A 17,173-nucleotide genomic window follows, 5' to 3' on the forward strand; every position below is an offset into this window, starting at 1 on the left:
CTATCCCCATTTCAAGCTGCTTCTCTCCATAATGAGTCGCCAGGATGTCTCACTCTCCATATTGAGCCCCTCATGCTCTCCAATCTCTATACTGATTTCCCCATGCTGATCCTCTCCATACTGAGCCCCCCACGATGCCTCACTCTCCATATTGAGCCCCTCGTGCTATCCAATCTCTATATTGATTTCCCCATGCTGATCCTCTCCATACTGAGCCCCCCACGATACCTCACGCTCCATATTGAGCACCTCATGCTACCCCATCTAAATACTGATCCTTGCCACACTGAGCTACCCACAATGGCTCAGTCTCCATATTTAACCCCTCAAGCTTTCCCATATCCATACTGATCCTCTCCATATTGAGCTGTCCACGATGCCTCACTCTCCATATTGAGCCCCTTATGCTATCCTATCTCCATACAGAGCCCCCTATGCTGTCCCACTCTCCATATTCATGTGGCGCCCTGGACAAGCCAAGACGTCACAGGTACTGCAACAACACACCCCGGTTAGGCACATCAGCCGCACACACAAATCCTTGTTACCTCCCTCCAGGGGCTGATGTCCACACCAGGTGGGGCGGAGCCAGGTGGTTGGCCCCGCCCATCGAGGAGTTCACAGTCCTGGAGGCGGGAAAAGGGTTCAGTTCAGTTTGGAGTTCAGTGGAGGAAAGTGATAGTTGAGGAGCTGACTGACCGTGTCCGGGTACGTGGCCCGGGCACCTAAGAGCAAGGTTGGCAGACGGTGGTGACCATCTGCAGGCGTGGCTGATTGACGCACAACCGTAACGACCGGGGTCGGGCGGTGGCCCGCCGGTACCGGATCGGGGAGCGAAGAAAAGCCAGCACCATTCGGCAGGGCCTACGGACCCCGACCAGGCTTGGAGTCGCCGTTAAACCGGTCAAATCCGTCAGCGACAGGAACCTCCGGGGTTCCCCAGCAGCAAAGACCCGACTGAAGGCAACCGCTAAACCGTGAAGGGAAATACAGCTACCGCCACAGATAGAGTTCCCAGGGCCAGAGCCTGCGGGCAAAAAAGGGCTCCTCCGGCAAACACACCGCTGGGGAGCGGGCTACCGGTGGGAAGCCATCGGGGCCGAGAACACATTAGAGGTGCAGAGAGAGACATTCACCACCAACCTACTGGGAGTGACAACCGCAGCCGCCTGTGGGACCCGTCCATCCAGCCGCTTGTTTCACCAGAGACTCCGTGTGCATTACTGGCTGAGTGAGTACCACTGTGCCGTCTGGCACTGCACTGCCCCGCGACCCTGCACCCCGCCAAGCCCCGCTAATCACACTCCAATCAACATCACCGGGCCCCGGGACCACCAACTCCCCTACCCATGGAGGGAAGAGAAACATCTCAGCTGCTCCCCCTTCATCGCTCCCAGGATCCCCGTCCAGAGCAGCGGTGGTGTCCCAACCTCACCACAAACCGTGGGTGGCGTCACGGATTATATCCCCCAAACCAAATCATCCCCTTTCACTCATGGGCGAGGAACGCCGCTCGAGTCCCCGGATCCGGCCCACCGCTCGAGCCACCGAGCAGCCAGCAGCAGCCGGACCCGAGCCACAAGCGCGGTCGAGCAGAGCACCCCCCGCCCGTGACAACTTGGTGTCACGAACAGGATCTTACCGTTCTACCGCCTAGTAGAAGTGCGCCTTGTGTCCCGCTGGAGGTGTCCGGCCGAAAAATTGCAGAATCCGCCATATTGGGCGCGAAAAGTTCCCCGCTCGAGCGTCTTCCCGAGCAGTGGAGGCCGAGGCTCCGCCCCTAAAAAGGAGGTGCCGGAAATAAACCAAGGGGGCACGGATGGCGTCCGGCCGCATGTGAGCCGCGGCTATAAAAGCGGGGACGCCAGGACCCTGCGGCCATCTTTGGTTCCTGGAAGAGGCCGCCGCAACGATGCACCATCCGACCAGCAACACCGTAACCCCCGCGCCCGGCACCGCGGCATGGGTGGAGGTCCGGACCGCTCAGCTTCGTAACCGTCTGCAGATCCAAGCGCAGCTCCTCTTGGAGGAGTGGGAGTCCGGCATGGTGGATGTGGTCGCGGCCATACGGAGACGCGAGGTGGACGAAGTTCTGGAAGAGCGGTTAAGCGACCCACGCCCCTGTATCCCTACCGGGTCGGCCATCGCGGCTGAGGGGCCCGGTCTGTGCCCGCTCGCCCTGCTGCCTCCCCCGTTACCCGTGTTGGCTGTTGCTGCCCTGCCACTAGGCCCGCTACCACTGCAACCGGTAGCGGTACCCTGCCTATCCGCCCAAGCGGACCAAACTGCAGCCGAGGCCTGTGGCCGCCCTGAACCGCTCCCATGGAATAAACCAAAGGCTGAGCCCATCAGCGGAGATATACCGGAGGCACATGTGACTGTGCCTGGCCCCATACCGACTCCGGCAGCCCGTCTCGTGCAGGAGGAGGCGGAGGCTCAGCGGGAGAGGACCCCTGTACCCGTCCCCCACGCTTCGGCTGAGGCTGCACCGGGTCGCCGCTGTGAGGCAGCACCCCAGGCCATGACACCGCGGGACCTTCCAACCAAAATGCCAGTGATGGGCAGTGTAAAGGAAGTCTCGCGGGGCCCGACCCGTGCGCAGGGGCCCACAGCAGCCCCTTACTGGGACAGGGAACCGACCCTGCTGGGCCGAGAGATTGCAGAGAGGGAGAAGAGGAAAGCGGAGCTGGTGGCCCATACTATCGAGGAGAAAGAGCGTCTCCGCAGAGCCACCTTCCAAGTACGGGGCCCGAGATATGAGGGGAAAGTGAGGAGGTTTGATGCCCGTAGGGGATACAGCTTCATCTTTGAACCAGGCCTGGAGGCTGAAGTTTTTGTGACCCGGAGGGACGTGAATGACCACCTGCTGGAGGACCACCCGGACCGCAACTTGCTCCCTGGCGACCTCGTCACCTATACCCGGCACTGTGGGGAGAGGGGCTGGTTCGCCCTGGATGCTAGGCTGAGAGGAGGCCAGGGGCCTCAAGCACCAGCCCAGCCCCCTCCCCCGGTCGGTGGGGTGGACCTGAAGTGAAGTCAGCGGTTTCCCCGCTGCAAGTTGTCCCCGTTGGGACCACCAGCACCGTTGTGTGATTTGTTGAATGTGTGATCTGTTGAAAATGTAACCGAATGATAAGGAAAAGTAATCAACCGAACAGTTATCAGATTTGCAACCGTGATTGAACCCGGCCGTTGCCGGCAACTAGTCCCCGTAGGGACTTATTGCAACCGTTTGCATAAGAAACTGCTTACGGACACGCCCGAGAACTTGCAGGGCAACCACAAACTTGTGGCATGTAAATAAATATGTTGGCTTATACCGTAACCGCCTCCGGAGAGGCAGATTGGAGGAAGGGCCCGCAGTGGAGTAGGCTGGGGCCCGGCCACCACCGGAACCGGTGGTGATCCTCCGGGGGTTCAGGGGTTCCCCATGGACGTGGGTCCCCTGAAAGAGACCGTACCCGCTCGGGCAATTTGGTTCTGGACTGGGGCAAGGGGTGCTGCTCATTTTTGGAGAATTATGGAGAACTGTTCTTCATATCTAACCACTTACTGTATACAAACTGTCACATTCATTCCTGGACTCTCCCCATCTGCTTTCTTATCTTGCATATGTTCTTTGATAGCCTCTCTATCAAGACTTCTATGCTTACGTTGAGATTTATCACATAACAGTGTGAATTTCCTTGTTTCTGGAATATCCTGGATTTTATATTCTTTTTTTTAATGAATCAGATTTTTTTTATTTTTATCCACGTGAGTGTGGGGTGTCACATCTTTTTTGCATGGTGTTTGTGATCAGAGATGAGCGAACCTGAGGTTCGATGTTCGGTGTTTGGGTTCAGCAACCGACTACCAAAAAAACAAAGTTGGGCTATGAAGTTCGAGTGAGTTACGAGTGCAAACCACTCAAGCGAGCAGCGCTGTGCTTGAGTGATACTCAGCTCTGTGTGTGCCGTGTGCAGTGTTTGAATAGATTGCACTTGAGGTAAAATCAGTGTAATCAGATGTAATGTGTATACACAGAAGAAAAAAAATGAAAAACCCTGTCCACCCTCCCTCCCTCAGAAGTGTTTTGCTTATGACTGGCTGCATGTGGTCGGAGACACAAACTGCCCAATTATTGGCTTCCATCGAGGGTCGGATCAAGTCAGGGTCACAAACCAAACCTTATTTAAGGTTCAACTGTGCCCTCTGAACCGAACTTCCAAAGGTTCCCTCATCTCTCTTTGTGATGTCGAAATCGAGTCCATTCCCCTAATTCGTAGGTGAGCTGGCAGTTTCTTGAGTTTATGCATAAGCTTTAGTAGTTACAAAAATACAGAGTTTTACTTACCTTACTTAAGTTTAGCACCAGCTTATGGCATTGCTCCAGTCCCTATTGTTTTTCTGCAGTGCTGACGTCAACATCAACGGTGCTATGGGCAATCACTGAGTTCAGAGGTGCGTGATGTCTACAAGTGCAGACCAACGACGTGACGTTACTGCTCCAGACAGAGACCATGACATCAGTGGGTCTTGGGTGCATAACTAATACTCTGTGAGATTTTATTTTACTATAAAATGATATAACTATAAGTTATTTGAAAAGCAACATTCCCTCTATATGACCATCATTGTTCCAGAGTCTGGGCTTACTTCAGACTCCCATGGTAGGCTATTGACTCAATCCTATCTTGTTCAGATTGCAAGTCCTGGCCTTAAAATGTCACAAAAGGCCTTACGACAGGAAGTCATGGACATAGATGTATTTAATCCATGAGTGGGTAATACATACTTTAGTACCTCTTTTGTTTGGCAGTCTGACACAGATGAAGTATAAATAGTGAAGGCTTGTTCATGTGGATGTGCCTAGCATATGTCTATAAAAGTTTTTATTTCCATTCTCTTTTTAATACAAAGCAGTTTTGTTTGTCTTTCCTTTTTTTATTGAAAAAGAAAATCAGTCACGATTCTTAAATGACCAAATCTGACAAAGTCCATATTCTCACGGTATATCCAAGTGCCATGAAAATTGTTAATAGGTCTTTGAGGAGTTGTGTACATAGTTTGTTTTGTCAGTGGTATTCCATTTTTCTTTTTTGAAGGAAAACATTATGTGTTTAAATTATTCCTTTTTTCTTTCCAGGTCAGGGGGAACAAAGGCGAAGTACTGTATATCTTAGATGCCACAAATCCACGCCATTCCAATTGGTTACGCTTTGTCCATGAGGCACCGTCCCAGGAGCGGAAGAACTTGGCAGCTATTCAGGTTACTTTTCCTAAGTCCCTTGATACAATTGTGTGTAGAACTCCACAATGCATTCTTTTAGTAGCTTGTGGAATATCATATAGCGCAGTATGGGCTCATGATATTGTGATTACTGGATGTCATCTGGCTCATGAGTCTACTTACAAGGGGCACTTTTTCTAATACCCCATGAGGGAATTTTCAGTTAAGAAAAGGGTCCTCATCCCTACTCAGAGCAGAGAGGGGCTTACATGACATCTTTTTCAGTGTAAAGAACCCGTCACATTTGTGTCGTAGGTGGACAGCCCAGTTTATTGTCTATTGACACTGATGATACAGTAATCCTCATAAGGGAAGAAGCCACTTATACAATAGTATGAAAAAGCAATTATTAAGAGGCTAAAATATAACTTTTAATCTAGTCACAATAAAAGCTTAGATTAAGATGTGTGAGTAACCCAAAACTCTCTGGATTGCTGACAAGTCAGCCACAGACACAAATCCAGGGAGCCTATGATATATAACAAAATTAACAAAAAAAACAGAACATACATAGCAAAAAAATGAGTATGATAATTATTACTCAAGGGCGGACAGTGGTCCCATGTGTGAGTACCTAAAATAACTCAATATAAAAAACCATATAGTGCATAGTGATCCTCAAAGAGGAAATCACTCAAATCGGGGATTTTAGAATGAGTTGGAAACGATCTCACCCATTCCTTGCAGCTTGGGGTATACAGGGTTTCCTCTGCACGGGTCAATACAGCATCCAGCTGGCCCTACAGTATTCCTAAGGAATCTTGTTAAGGATCCTTAGTATGTTTATGTGAGCTTGGATATAGGACCTCTGACCGCTAATGTGTTACCAGAGTCCCCTGATGATTCTAAAGTGATGAAACGCGTCGGGATGAGGGCCAGGAACATTATAGGGGCACTAAGAGAGGGTTAGATGTGGTCTGCCCTTGTAAGGGCAGAAGCTATTGGGGCATCTGGTGTTAACAAGATTCCTTAGGGATACTGTAGGGTTGTTTGAGTCTGGATGTGAAGGATGTGTCTGTCCTTTGGGGCATAATATTAGAATACTCGTCTTAATAATGACGATGTGCAGAGAATCATTGGACTCCCCTGAATAGTTTCCTAAAACGAAACGTGTTGGGAGGATGCGTGTTCCCTGCTATAATTTTGACTAGGAGCAACAAGGTGTGACTTGGTATTTATGACACCACTGAATGGTGACCAATTATCCTGAGCCTTGGCTTCTATACTGATTCCCATCATCTAAATGCGGTAAGACCGTTTTTTTCTGGGGGGACCCACATTGTAGTGAGGAAGGTGGGAACCCTGCTTTATTGTATCGGTCTTATACAAGCATTAGAAATCCCATTATTCTGAACCATATCACCTGTCAAAAAGGCGGTTCCTTATGTGGGTGATGTGGGATTTAGTATCCTGATTATACATGTCTGGATATTTGGGACGATTTTGTTTATGTGCCTGACACCTGTCCCTAGCCCAATTGAGCTTGGTGGCTACTGTGGACTGTGTGTCTGCTATTTTTATGACACGTTTTATCTAATGTCTTTCTGTCATTTTTTAATGCACAAATTAAAAGTTAATTTTTAGGTGTTTTTCTTTCTAAGGACTTGTCACCCCTTTGCTGTATTTGATATATAATCCCCTTGGGGGTGTATTTGATGGTATTTTTTTTGCTATTTTCTAATCGTAATAATCAGCAGAGGCAGGAGTGCAATGGAGAGGTATCTCCTTTTATACACAGGTGATAACACCAGTATCCACCATTCACAATAGGTGATTTTACAGCTGACACTGCTCCCACTCTTTTCTCATTGACTTTTGCATACTCTCATTAGATGCTTTAATACAAAAGATAGGTTTGAAGTCTGTTCCTTGTGGCTAATGGACATGTAGATTTGCTGAAACAACAGGAAGTGTAAATCTTAAAAACCCCATTTTCCCAGTGTGATTACAAGATTACTCATTTTGATTTTAATAAACCATTATAATCTGAAAAAAACTGCCAACAATTAAAAAAAATGTAACAGATAAACCTGATATAAATGGTTGATTAGTTTCTGATGATGGCTTTCATTTAAGAGGGTGGTGCTCTCCTACACAATTCCCTCAGATGAGGGCATTGATATTACAATTACGTACTGAATTGTGCATGCAATTGTATCATGATACAACCAACTATGCTCATAAAGCGCTTTTCTATTCTCTCCCCATATATGCACTCATTTTTTTATGTCCTCGCAATATAGAGTAATTGAGCACTCATTGTCATATAACTGCCAAGTTAAAAGTAATCACTACTGGTCCCAATAGCAATCACCCCCATTCACCCCATTGAAAATTAGAGGGTTAAAACAATGAAAAATATACACATATTTGGTATCGCCGTGTTCAGAAATGCCAGATATATCAAAATATAAAATCACTTATTCTGATCGGTAAACGGCATAGCATCAAAAAAATCCAAACTCCAAAATTATGTTTTTTTGATCGCCTCATGTTTTGCGCAAGATGAGATAACATGCAATCAAAACGGCGCATCTGAGCAATAATAGTAGCGAAAAAACGCCAGCTCAAGATACGAAAAATAAGCTATCACTGAGCCATAGATCCCTAAAACTGAGAATGCTATGGATCATGGAAAATGGCGCAAAAAGTGCGTCATTTTTTTGGACAAACTTGTGAATTTTTTTAACCCCTTAGATAAAAGTGAGCCTATACATGTTTGGTGTCTATGAACTTGTACCGACCTGAGGCATCACACAAGCACATCAGTTTTACCATATAATGAACACAGTAAATAAAATATCCTAAAAAAAATCAGGCAGTCACTTTTTTTGCAATTTTTTTGCACTTGGGATTTTTTTGCCGTTTTCCAGTACACTATATGGTAAACTAATGGTTTTATTCAAAAGTACAACTCGTCCCACAAAACATAAGTCCTGATATGTCAAGCTTAATGGAAAATAAAAAAGTTATGGCTCTCGGAATAAGGGGAGGAAAAAAAAAGGGAAAAACAGAAAATCGCCCGGGGGTAGGGGTTAAAAAGATTTACATTTTCACATTCACATCCCTTTCATTGATTGTTCCCCCATCAGTCCTTAGGACCGGGACACAGTCCTCTTAGCTCAGTTCTCTCCAAGAGACAGGCACACAGTGCCTTAGGGATATGGCCATCCTGTATTGGGCAAAGTTCTTAGCGGAGGGAGTACAGCCCCCTTGAGGCTACAACATCTCTCAATATAGCAGGAGAATTCACAATGTGCACAACAAAACTGGGAAGGTTTAAAACAACTTCAGCCATCCATGGCCAACAACATAGGGGACTCCCAGATGCATATGGTTCATAGACTCGCTGAATCATGACCCTCATGAACTGAGAACTGTCACAATCATCAGGTGCAATGAGTACAATCTGGCACCGCCAGCTTTTCTAATCATTGTTTCTGTAACTGCTCCTGAACTGGTCTTTTTTTGCATTGGCCTCCTGCACATATATTGCCAAGTGTGTGCCCTGGGCCTTGTAGACAAGGGTGTGATAGGCAGCTATTACCAATAGTCCTGTGGGCCCTTTGCCTAGGGCTCTTTTTTCGTCAGTTGAAGCATGAAAATTCAACTCATTTTCCCAGGCTTCATCCTTCACCCGAGCCCCGAGTATGGAGGAGTCATTGCTTTTAGGACAATCACCTCTACTTGGTCCTGCACTGCCGTGGACGATCCTTCTGCCTCTGGCCTCCTCCTCACCCTGGAACTGTGAACCACCCTTTCTTCATTGATGAACTGGACCCATTCTCTGGGCTGTAAGCCCTGGGTTTTGGAGGGAAGGGGGCCACGCCAGACTAAAAGGGAATAAACATATGCCTGGTGCACTCTTCTTCCATGAAGCTATAGCCCTGGTTGCGATTACAGAATAGGACCATTCCTCTCATCACGCGGTGAGCAAGATCTCCACCTTAGGGGCCAGCTAACTGCGTCAGCATGCACTCTTTACTTTCTTTCTTGCCCTAGGTCATATACATATACACAATCCATTGCGCACTAGTGGTAGGAGAAGTCTTTCCCTTGGGAGTGGGGACTGCTTCTGAAGTTGGCAGAAAACTTGCTGACAATGGACCTGTAAGGTCTTCAGTTGCTTAGCTGTCTCATGGGCCACATACTAAGCTATGGTCAAGGATACAGTCTCTAGCTCACACCCTGTCTCTCCCTCATGAGACCCAGTGACCTTGTCCGGGAAAACCACTGGGCCTTACCTTTTTCATCATCAGTGCCATCAAGTGCCATAACTGGACATGTTTGATTTTCCCACAGGATGGCTCCACTCGCTATCGTAAGCTCCCATTCTGCCATCAGGTAACACTACTCTCATCTCAAGTCAAGGCAGACTAATGGATCTGTCTTTCTCATTGCTCAGTGTCTTACGGTGACAAGCAAAAGAGTAACAATGTTTTTAACTTTTGACTTTCACACTCCATATCTCACCATCCACTACATCTTTTAGCTTGAGATTACCTTCATTTATCTTTATAATAATTATCTTAATAATAATAATTATAATAATTATAATAATAATAATAATTATTATTATCTATAATTATCTTGGCTATCTCATACATAAATTTGACTTGCAACTATTTAGCATATAATTAGTTATCCAGAATCTTGTCAAGTCACTGCATTGTTACTGTATTTGCTCCTGGTGTTTGAAAAATCTTTTTCTTCCTGTACACTACAAATTAAAACCTATTTTCACATTCTCTAATAGCTCAGTGTTAAATTAGGTTGATTCCCAAGCAAAAATGCTCTGGTTTGAATCAAAGAAAGAGTAAAAGAGAAACAGCATCATCTAGCTCATCTATAGTGGTCTTTCGGCCAACAAAATTGCCAAACTGCATCATGTGAGTGTCATGACATTTGGAAGATTGTGAAATGAAGTCTGTCCATCCATTCAAAAGCCAAGAGGTGGACGTCCAGGCAAAATATTGGAGTCAACAAGTCGACTCATCACTAGGTCTATCAGTTCTGGTGCGACAAACACAGCAGTGGAGGTGGCTCGTATGCTTTGTAAAGGTGAAGTCATATACGTCCATGCACCATGTGATGCACATTACACAAGTCTGGAATGATAGCCCGAAAAAAGGTGAAGAAGCCTCGACTTCAATATCACCATAAGGAGTGCTGGCTGAATTTTGCACAGAAGTATGAAAAGTGGACAGTAGAAGATTGGAAACAGTGGATTTGGAGCGATGAAACAAAGCTCAATAGACTAAGCTCTGATCAATGCAAATAAGTCTGGAAAAAACAAGGGGGAAATGGGCAAACGGATCGAGGAAAGTGAAGGAACTATCAAGTACGGTGGAGGAAGCCTGATGATATAGGGTTGTTTCTCAGCCAAAGACATTGGATACTTGACCAGGATTGATGGTGGCGGCGATACTGAGCTACCGTTAGGTCCAGAAATATTTGGACAGTGACACAAGTTTTGTTATTTTAGCTGTTTACAAAAACATGTTCAGAAATACAATTATATATATAATATGGGCTGAAAGTGCACACTCCCAGCTGCAATATGAGAGTTTTCACATCCAAATCGGAGAAAGGGTTTAGGAATCATAGCTCTGTAATGCATAGCCTCCTATTTTTCAAGGGACCAAAAGTAATTGGACAAGGGACTCTAAGGGTTGCAATTAACTCTGAAGGCGTCTCCCTCGTTAACCTGTAATCAATGAAGTAGTTAAAAGGTCTGGGGTTGATTACAGGTGTGTGGTTTTGCATTTGGAAGCTGTTGCTGTGACCAGACAACATGCGGTCTAAGGAACTCTCAATTGAGGTGAAGCAGAACATCCTGAGGCTGAAAAAAAAAGAAAAAATCCATCAGAGAGATAGCAGACATGCTTGGAGTAGCAAAATCAACAGTCGGGTACATTCTGAGAAAAAAGGAATTGACTGGTGAACTTGGGAACTCAAAAAGGCCTGGGCGTCCACGGATGACAACAGTGGTGGATGATCGCCGCATACTTTCTTTGGTGAAGAAGAACCCGTTCACAACATCAACTGAAGTCCAGAACACTCTCAGTGAAGTAGGTGTATCTGTCTCTAAGTCAACAGTAAAGAGAAGACTCCATGAAAGTAAATACAAAGGGTTCACATCTAGATGCAAACCATTCATCAATTCCAAAAATAGACAGGCCAGAGTTAAATTTGCTGAAAAACACCTCATGAAGCCAGCTCAGTTCTGGAAAAGTATTCTATGGACAGATGAGACAAAGATCAACCTGTAGCAAAATGATGGGAAGAAAAAAGTTTGGAGAAGAAAGGGAACGGCACATGATTCAAGGCACACCACATCCTCTGTAAAACATGGTGGAGGCAACGTGATGGCATGGGCATGCATGGCTTTCAATGGCACTGGGTCACTTGTGTTTATTGATGACATAACAGCAGACAAGAGTAGCCGGATGAATTCTGAAGTGTACCGGGATATACTTTCAGCCCAGATTCAGCCAAATGCCGCAAAGTTGATCGGACGGCGCTTCATAGTACAGATGGACAATGACCCCAAGCATACAGCCAAAGCTACCCAGGAGTTCATGAGTGCAAAAAAGTGGAACATTCTGCAATGGCCAAGTCAATCACCAGATCTTAACCCAATTGAGCATGCATTTCACTTGCTCAAATCCAGACTTAAGACGGAAAGACCCACAAACAAGCAAGACCTGAAGACTGCGGCTGTAAAGGCCTGGTAAAGCATTAAGAAGGAGGAAACCCAGCGTTTGGTGATGTCCATGGGTTCCAGACTTAAGGCAGTGATTGCCTCCAAAGGATTCGCAACAAAATATTGAAAATAAAAATATTTTGTTTGGGTTTGGTTTATTTGTCCAATTACTTTTGACCTCCTAAAATGTGGAGTGTTTGTAAAGAAATGTGTACAATTCCTACAATTTCTATCAGATATTTTTGTTCAAACCTTCAAATTAAACGTTACAATCTGCACTTGAATTCTGTTGTAGAGGTTTCATTTCAAATCCAATGTGGTGGCATGCAGAGCCCAACTCGCGAAAATTGTGTCACTGTCCAAATATTTCTGGACCTAACTGTATATGTGAGTATCCTACAAGATGAGTTATTTCATACACTTGAGTACTATAAGTCTGAAAAGGACAACATAGTGTTCCAGCAGGACAATGACCCAAAGCATATGAGTCGACCATCAGGGTTTTCGGTAGGGGTACTCTGGCGCCGGGACTACGGATACTTTATTCTCGATGGCGTTATCACAGGTGGTCGGTCCCGGCTTCGTGCCCTGGGCGCTCACTCTGCGGCTGTGGAATGGGGTTCAGGGATGATTTTGGGGATATACGTGATGCCACCTGTGGTGTCTGGTAAGCGGGATATACCAGCGCTGCCCGCGGCCGACCTCTGAGGTGATGGTGACGGCAGCTTAAGATCTCTCAGCTCCCCACAGGTGGAGATTTCTTACCTCAGGGTGGCGGGTCGCTGACCAGGAGGGTAGCGACCGAGCGGTGAAGGCTGCCTTCTTCTCTGACGTTGCAGGGTCCTGTTGAACAGCGGAGAAACGGCACACCGAGTCCACATCAGCTTAAACAAGTCCTTTTTACTGGCATCTGGTTTGTTTTGCACAGTTCACAGCAGCAACAATTCGGTTACCAGAAGGCCAATGGTCACAAGTTTCGGAGGAGATTTGATGAGGTAACCTTTCTTTGTTTCTTTGTCAGTCTCTGCTCTGAGGGCTCTGTGACTCCCTCTTTAACCCACTCGTCAGTCTCGTCACTGGTTGTCCCAGGGGTCTGATGCTGCATGATTTCTTTATCTATCCCGCAACAGTGTCGTGAACTCGGCTTGGGGTTAGTAGTCAGACTCTTGATGGGTACCGGGACTCCTCTTATTTAGGATCCCAGGTTAACGGTCAATGGTTTTGGGGATAAACCTGACAAACCTCCTCGGTCCCGTTATACCGGTGTCGACCTGAACTCTTCAGCCGGCTCTCGCCAGACCAAAAGCGTCCCCTTTCCGTCTGGGTTACCCCTTTTCCAGTGTCTTTCTTTTCTTTTGGGGTACCCTCGCTCAGGACGTCAGGCCTATGTTATTTCTAGCCCTTCTTTCAGTCATCAATTTACTCTCATCTCTTCTTGTCACTCCTTACTGACTGACTGTTAACTCCCTAACTGTTACCCAGTCATCCTGACAACCACGTCGTGTCTCACGCTCAGCTAGGCTCCACCCCCCTATGGACCTACTATATAAACAGTCCCAGGAATATGAAGGTAGGGGCTGCTGAGTCAATGTCACTCAATCTAATATAAGACTCTGCATTTCCTCTCTCTTTCACCTGTGACCAAAGAGCACTGCACCTTGATGTTAAGGTGCTGTATTCCCCTTTAGCGCCTAACCACAGGGGCGCTACATACCCCCTTAGTTAATCACACTCGTCCCTGAGTGTGACAACAAGGTATAGGTTACGCTAAACATTTTCTTATAATTTAACCATAACATGTTGGTAATATTTACTCTACTTTTTTTTTTAACAGAGTCTTAAAAATAAAAAGTACAAAAATTGAATAAGATAGGTCACCAGCTCATACAGCATTAGTCCATTGGCCGTAAGATGTTAAAGAAACTTTTGCCACACCCAGTCCTGTGGCTCGGTCTTCGCTTAAAGTGCATCAACACAAAGAAAAATATATCAACAGTTACGAGTGCTTTAGTTTAAGAGTTCTAAGTGTGGTGAGGTTCCATATCAGTCATACTCACTGTAGGCCTCTTGGCCCTGGAGTCACCTTCCTGGCCCCTATACAGCATTATGCAAACTTCCTTTACCGCTTTTATATATTAATACTATCTACCTATTCAACTATTTACATATTCCACTTTCTACATTTTATTCTCTGTATCTAAGCGGTGGACAGCCAAAGTTAATACGTGTTGACCTGCGTAAAATTGGTATACTTGAGGGTCTACTTACTCTCCTAGTGGAAATGGCAGGTACACCGACTGCAGAAATCTCTGATTCCATTACAACGGTTGGGTCTTCTGCTATGGGCGTTTCCCTAGGTTGTGGAAAAGTCACCATCGGTATCAAGTATACGCCATCTACTTGCGGCCAATCTGCAGGAAGTTTTCCTAAAATTGTCTTGACTGTTCTTTCTTTCTCTTCTTTTCTCTGAATAGGAACTCTCTCTACTGGTTGCAGCTGTTGAGGGTATTTCTTCAAATGATCCCTGGACACCGTTGTCGTTATTTCACCTTTGTCTTTACCAATCAAACAGGTTTTCTGATTGTTGAAGTTTGATGGTTGTACAGTGTAGGGTTCTGCCTCTCATTGATCATCTAACTTATGCAGTCGTCTTTTTCTCTTTAAGACTAATTCACCTGGTAGTAAGGGTGTTCCTTGAGCACTTTTGTTAAAGTTTGCTTCTTGTTTTTCCTTTGATTTTTCCAGGCTTCTCTCGACACATTCCTGTATTTTTTGATATTGCTCCTTTCTTTTTACTTCCCAATCTGCATCTGAGGTATTTTCTCCAGGAACTATTATGTCCATCTCCAAATCCACCGGCAACTTTCCTGGTCTTCCTCTCATAAGGTATGCAGGGGTGCAATTTGTTGAGCTTACTGGAATGTTGTTATACATGTCAACTAGATCTGGTAACTTCTCTGGTCATCTGTTCCGCTCCTCCAAGGGCAGAGTTTTTAGCAGCTCTATCACAATGTGATTAATTTTCTCACACATGCCATTAGTCTGAGGATGATAAGGCGTAGTGCGAATTTTCTTGCATCCGTATAATTTACAGAATTCTTGAAACAGTTCAGACTCAAAAGTCGGGCTTTGATCTGTTAATACCCGTTCTGGATATCCATGTGGTCTGCAGAAATAGGCTTGGAATGTTTTTGCCGCTGTTCGAGCCATTAAGTCCTTCACTGGAGCTACTACTAGGAATCTGGAATAGTGGTCCACCATGGTAAGAGCATAAGTATAACCGGATCTGCTGGGTATGAGCTTGATGTGATCAAGGACTACCAGCTCTAATGGCTGTTTGGTAATGATGGACTGTAGTGGTGCCTTCTGACTGTTAAGGACTTTTCTTCTTAATGAGCATTGTCCACAATCTCTACACCATTTCTCTATAGTAGATCTCATGCCAATCCAGTAAAATCTTTCACGTAACAGGATCTCCAACTTCTTCCATCCAAAATGTCCTGATTGATTATGATACATATCTAACACCATTTGGGTGTCTCTTTTTGGAACCACAATTTGCCAAACCATCTCATGATTACTAGGATTAATATATCTTCTGCACAGTTTATCTTGATGGATAAATAACCTACTTCTTTCTTTCCACAATTGCTTGGCCTCTAGAGGGGAATCTTTGTCAAGTTTGCAGCTTGGTTCGGTTACTAGCTTTTTCACTAGACTCACTGCCGGATCACTATCTTGGGTTTCTTTCCAATTATAGTGAGGCAACGGGTGCAATGCTATATTCTGCTGGTTTTGATAGATAACGGCCTCTGTCACTTCCCATTTTCTGTTCTTATGGAAAGCTGGGAGTTCTACTTCCTCCAAGTCATCCTCCTCTACTTCTGATCCTGGTACATATGCCTGAGGATTCCTAGACAGGGCATCAGCATTGGCATTTTTACGGCCTGTCCGGTACTTGATGATAAAATCAAAATTTGTCAGTCTGGCCATCCAGCGTTGCTCCAGTGCACCGAGTTTTGCAGTGTCCAGATGCGTCAATGGATTGTTATCCGTATAGGAGATGAATTTTGAAGCAGCCAGATAATGTTTAAACATTTCCGTTATGGCCCAGACCAAGGCCAAAAACTCCAACTTAAAAGAACTATAATTTTCAGGGTTTCTTTCGGTGGGTCGAAGTTTCCTGCTGGCATAAGAAATTACCCTTTCTTTTCCATCTTGTACCTGAGATAATACTGCTCCTAGGCCTACATTACTTGCGTCGGTATACAGGACAAATGGTAGGTTATAATCAGGATATGCCAATATTTCCTCACCAGTCAGAGCAGTCTTCATCTGTTGGAAGGAATCTTCTTGCTCTTTACTCCATACCAATGATGGTCCTGACCTTCTTCGTTTAGTTTGGCCTACCAGTAGGTCTTGTAAAGGTGCTGCCATTTTCGTATAGCCCCTTATAAATCTCCGGTAATATCCTACCAAACCCAGGAATTGGCGTACTTCTCTGACGGTGGTTGGTCTCTGCCAATCTTGGATAGCTGTTATCTTCTCCGGATCTGGTGCTATTCCATCTGCGCTAACTACATGTCCAAGATATTGGACTTTTGGTTTCAGCAGGTGACATTTTGATGGTTTAAGTTTCATTCCATATTTTGCTAGAGATGCAAATACCTCAGCCAAGTGTTCCAGGTGATCTTCTTAGATTACATCGTCTAGGTACAAGAGTATGGTCTCAAAGTTCTTGTGTCCCAGGCAACATTCCATGAGCCTTTGAAATGTTCCTGGTGCATTACATAATCCGAACGGCATCCTATTAAATTCACATAGGCCCATTGGTGTTGTAAATGCTGTCTTCTCTCGGTCTTCCTCTGCCACGGAGACCTGCCAATATCCACTAGTGAGATCTAATGTAGAAAAATAATTAGCAGTCTTCAATGCAGCAAGAGACTCCTCTATACGGGGTAACAGGTAAGCATCTTTGTGAGTGATCTTATTTATTTCCCTGTAATCCACACACATCCTCATAGTGCCATCTTTTTTTCTAACTAGGACTAAGGGTGCTGCCCAGGGGCTACGACTATCTCTTATAACCCCTGCCTCTCTCATGTCCCGCAGCATCTCTTTTGCACACTGGTAATGTTTTGGTGGCACGGGTCTATGTCTCAGTCTAATTGGGGGATGATTCCCTGTGGATATGT

The 17,173-nt window shown here is 45.6% G+C and overlaps 1 protein-coding gene across 1 annotated transcript in view; it reads left to right on the forward strand.

Moving 5' to 3' along the window:
- PRDM5 (PR/SET domain 5) overlaps positions 1 to 17,173 on the forward strand; it is a 373,869-nt gene that overhangs the window by 26,602 nt on the left and 330,094 nt on the right. Inside the window, exon 4 of the mRNA XM_075336363.1 lies at positions 5,129 to 5,251. Coding sequence (XP_075192478.1) covers positions 5,129 to 5,251 — 123 coding nt within the window. The remainder of the gene's footprint in view (positions 1 to 5,128; positions 5,252 to 17,173) is intronic.

The sequence above is a fragment of the Anomaloglossus baeobatrachus genome, chromosome 1 (genome assembly GCF_048569485.1).
Source record: "Anomaloglossus baeobatrachus isolate aAnoBae1 chromosome 1, aAnoBae1.hap1, whole genome shotgun sequence".
NCBI lineage: Eukaryota > Metazoa > Chordata > Amphibia > Anura > Aromobatidae > Anomaloglossus > Anomaloglossus baeobatrachus.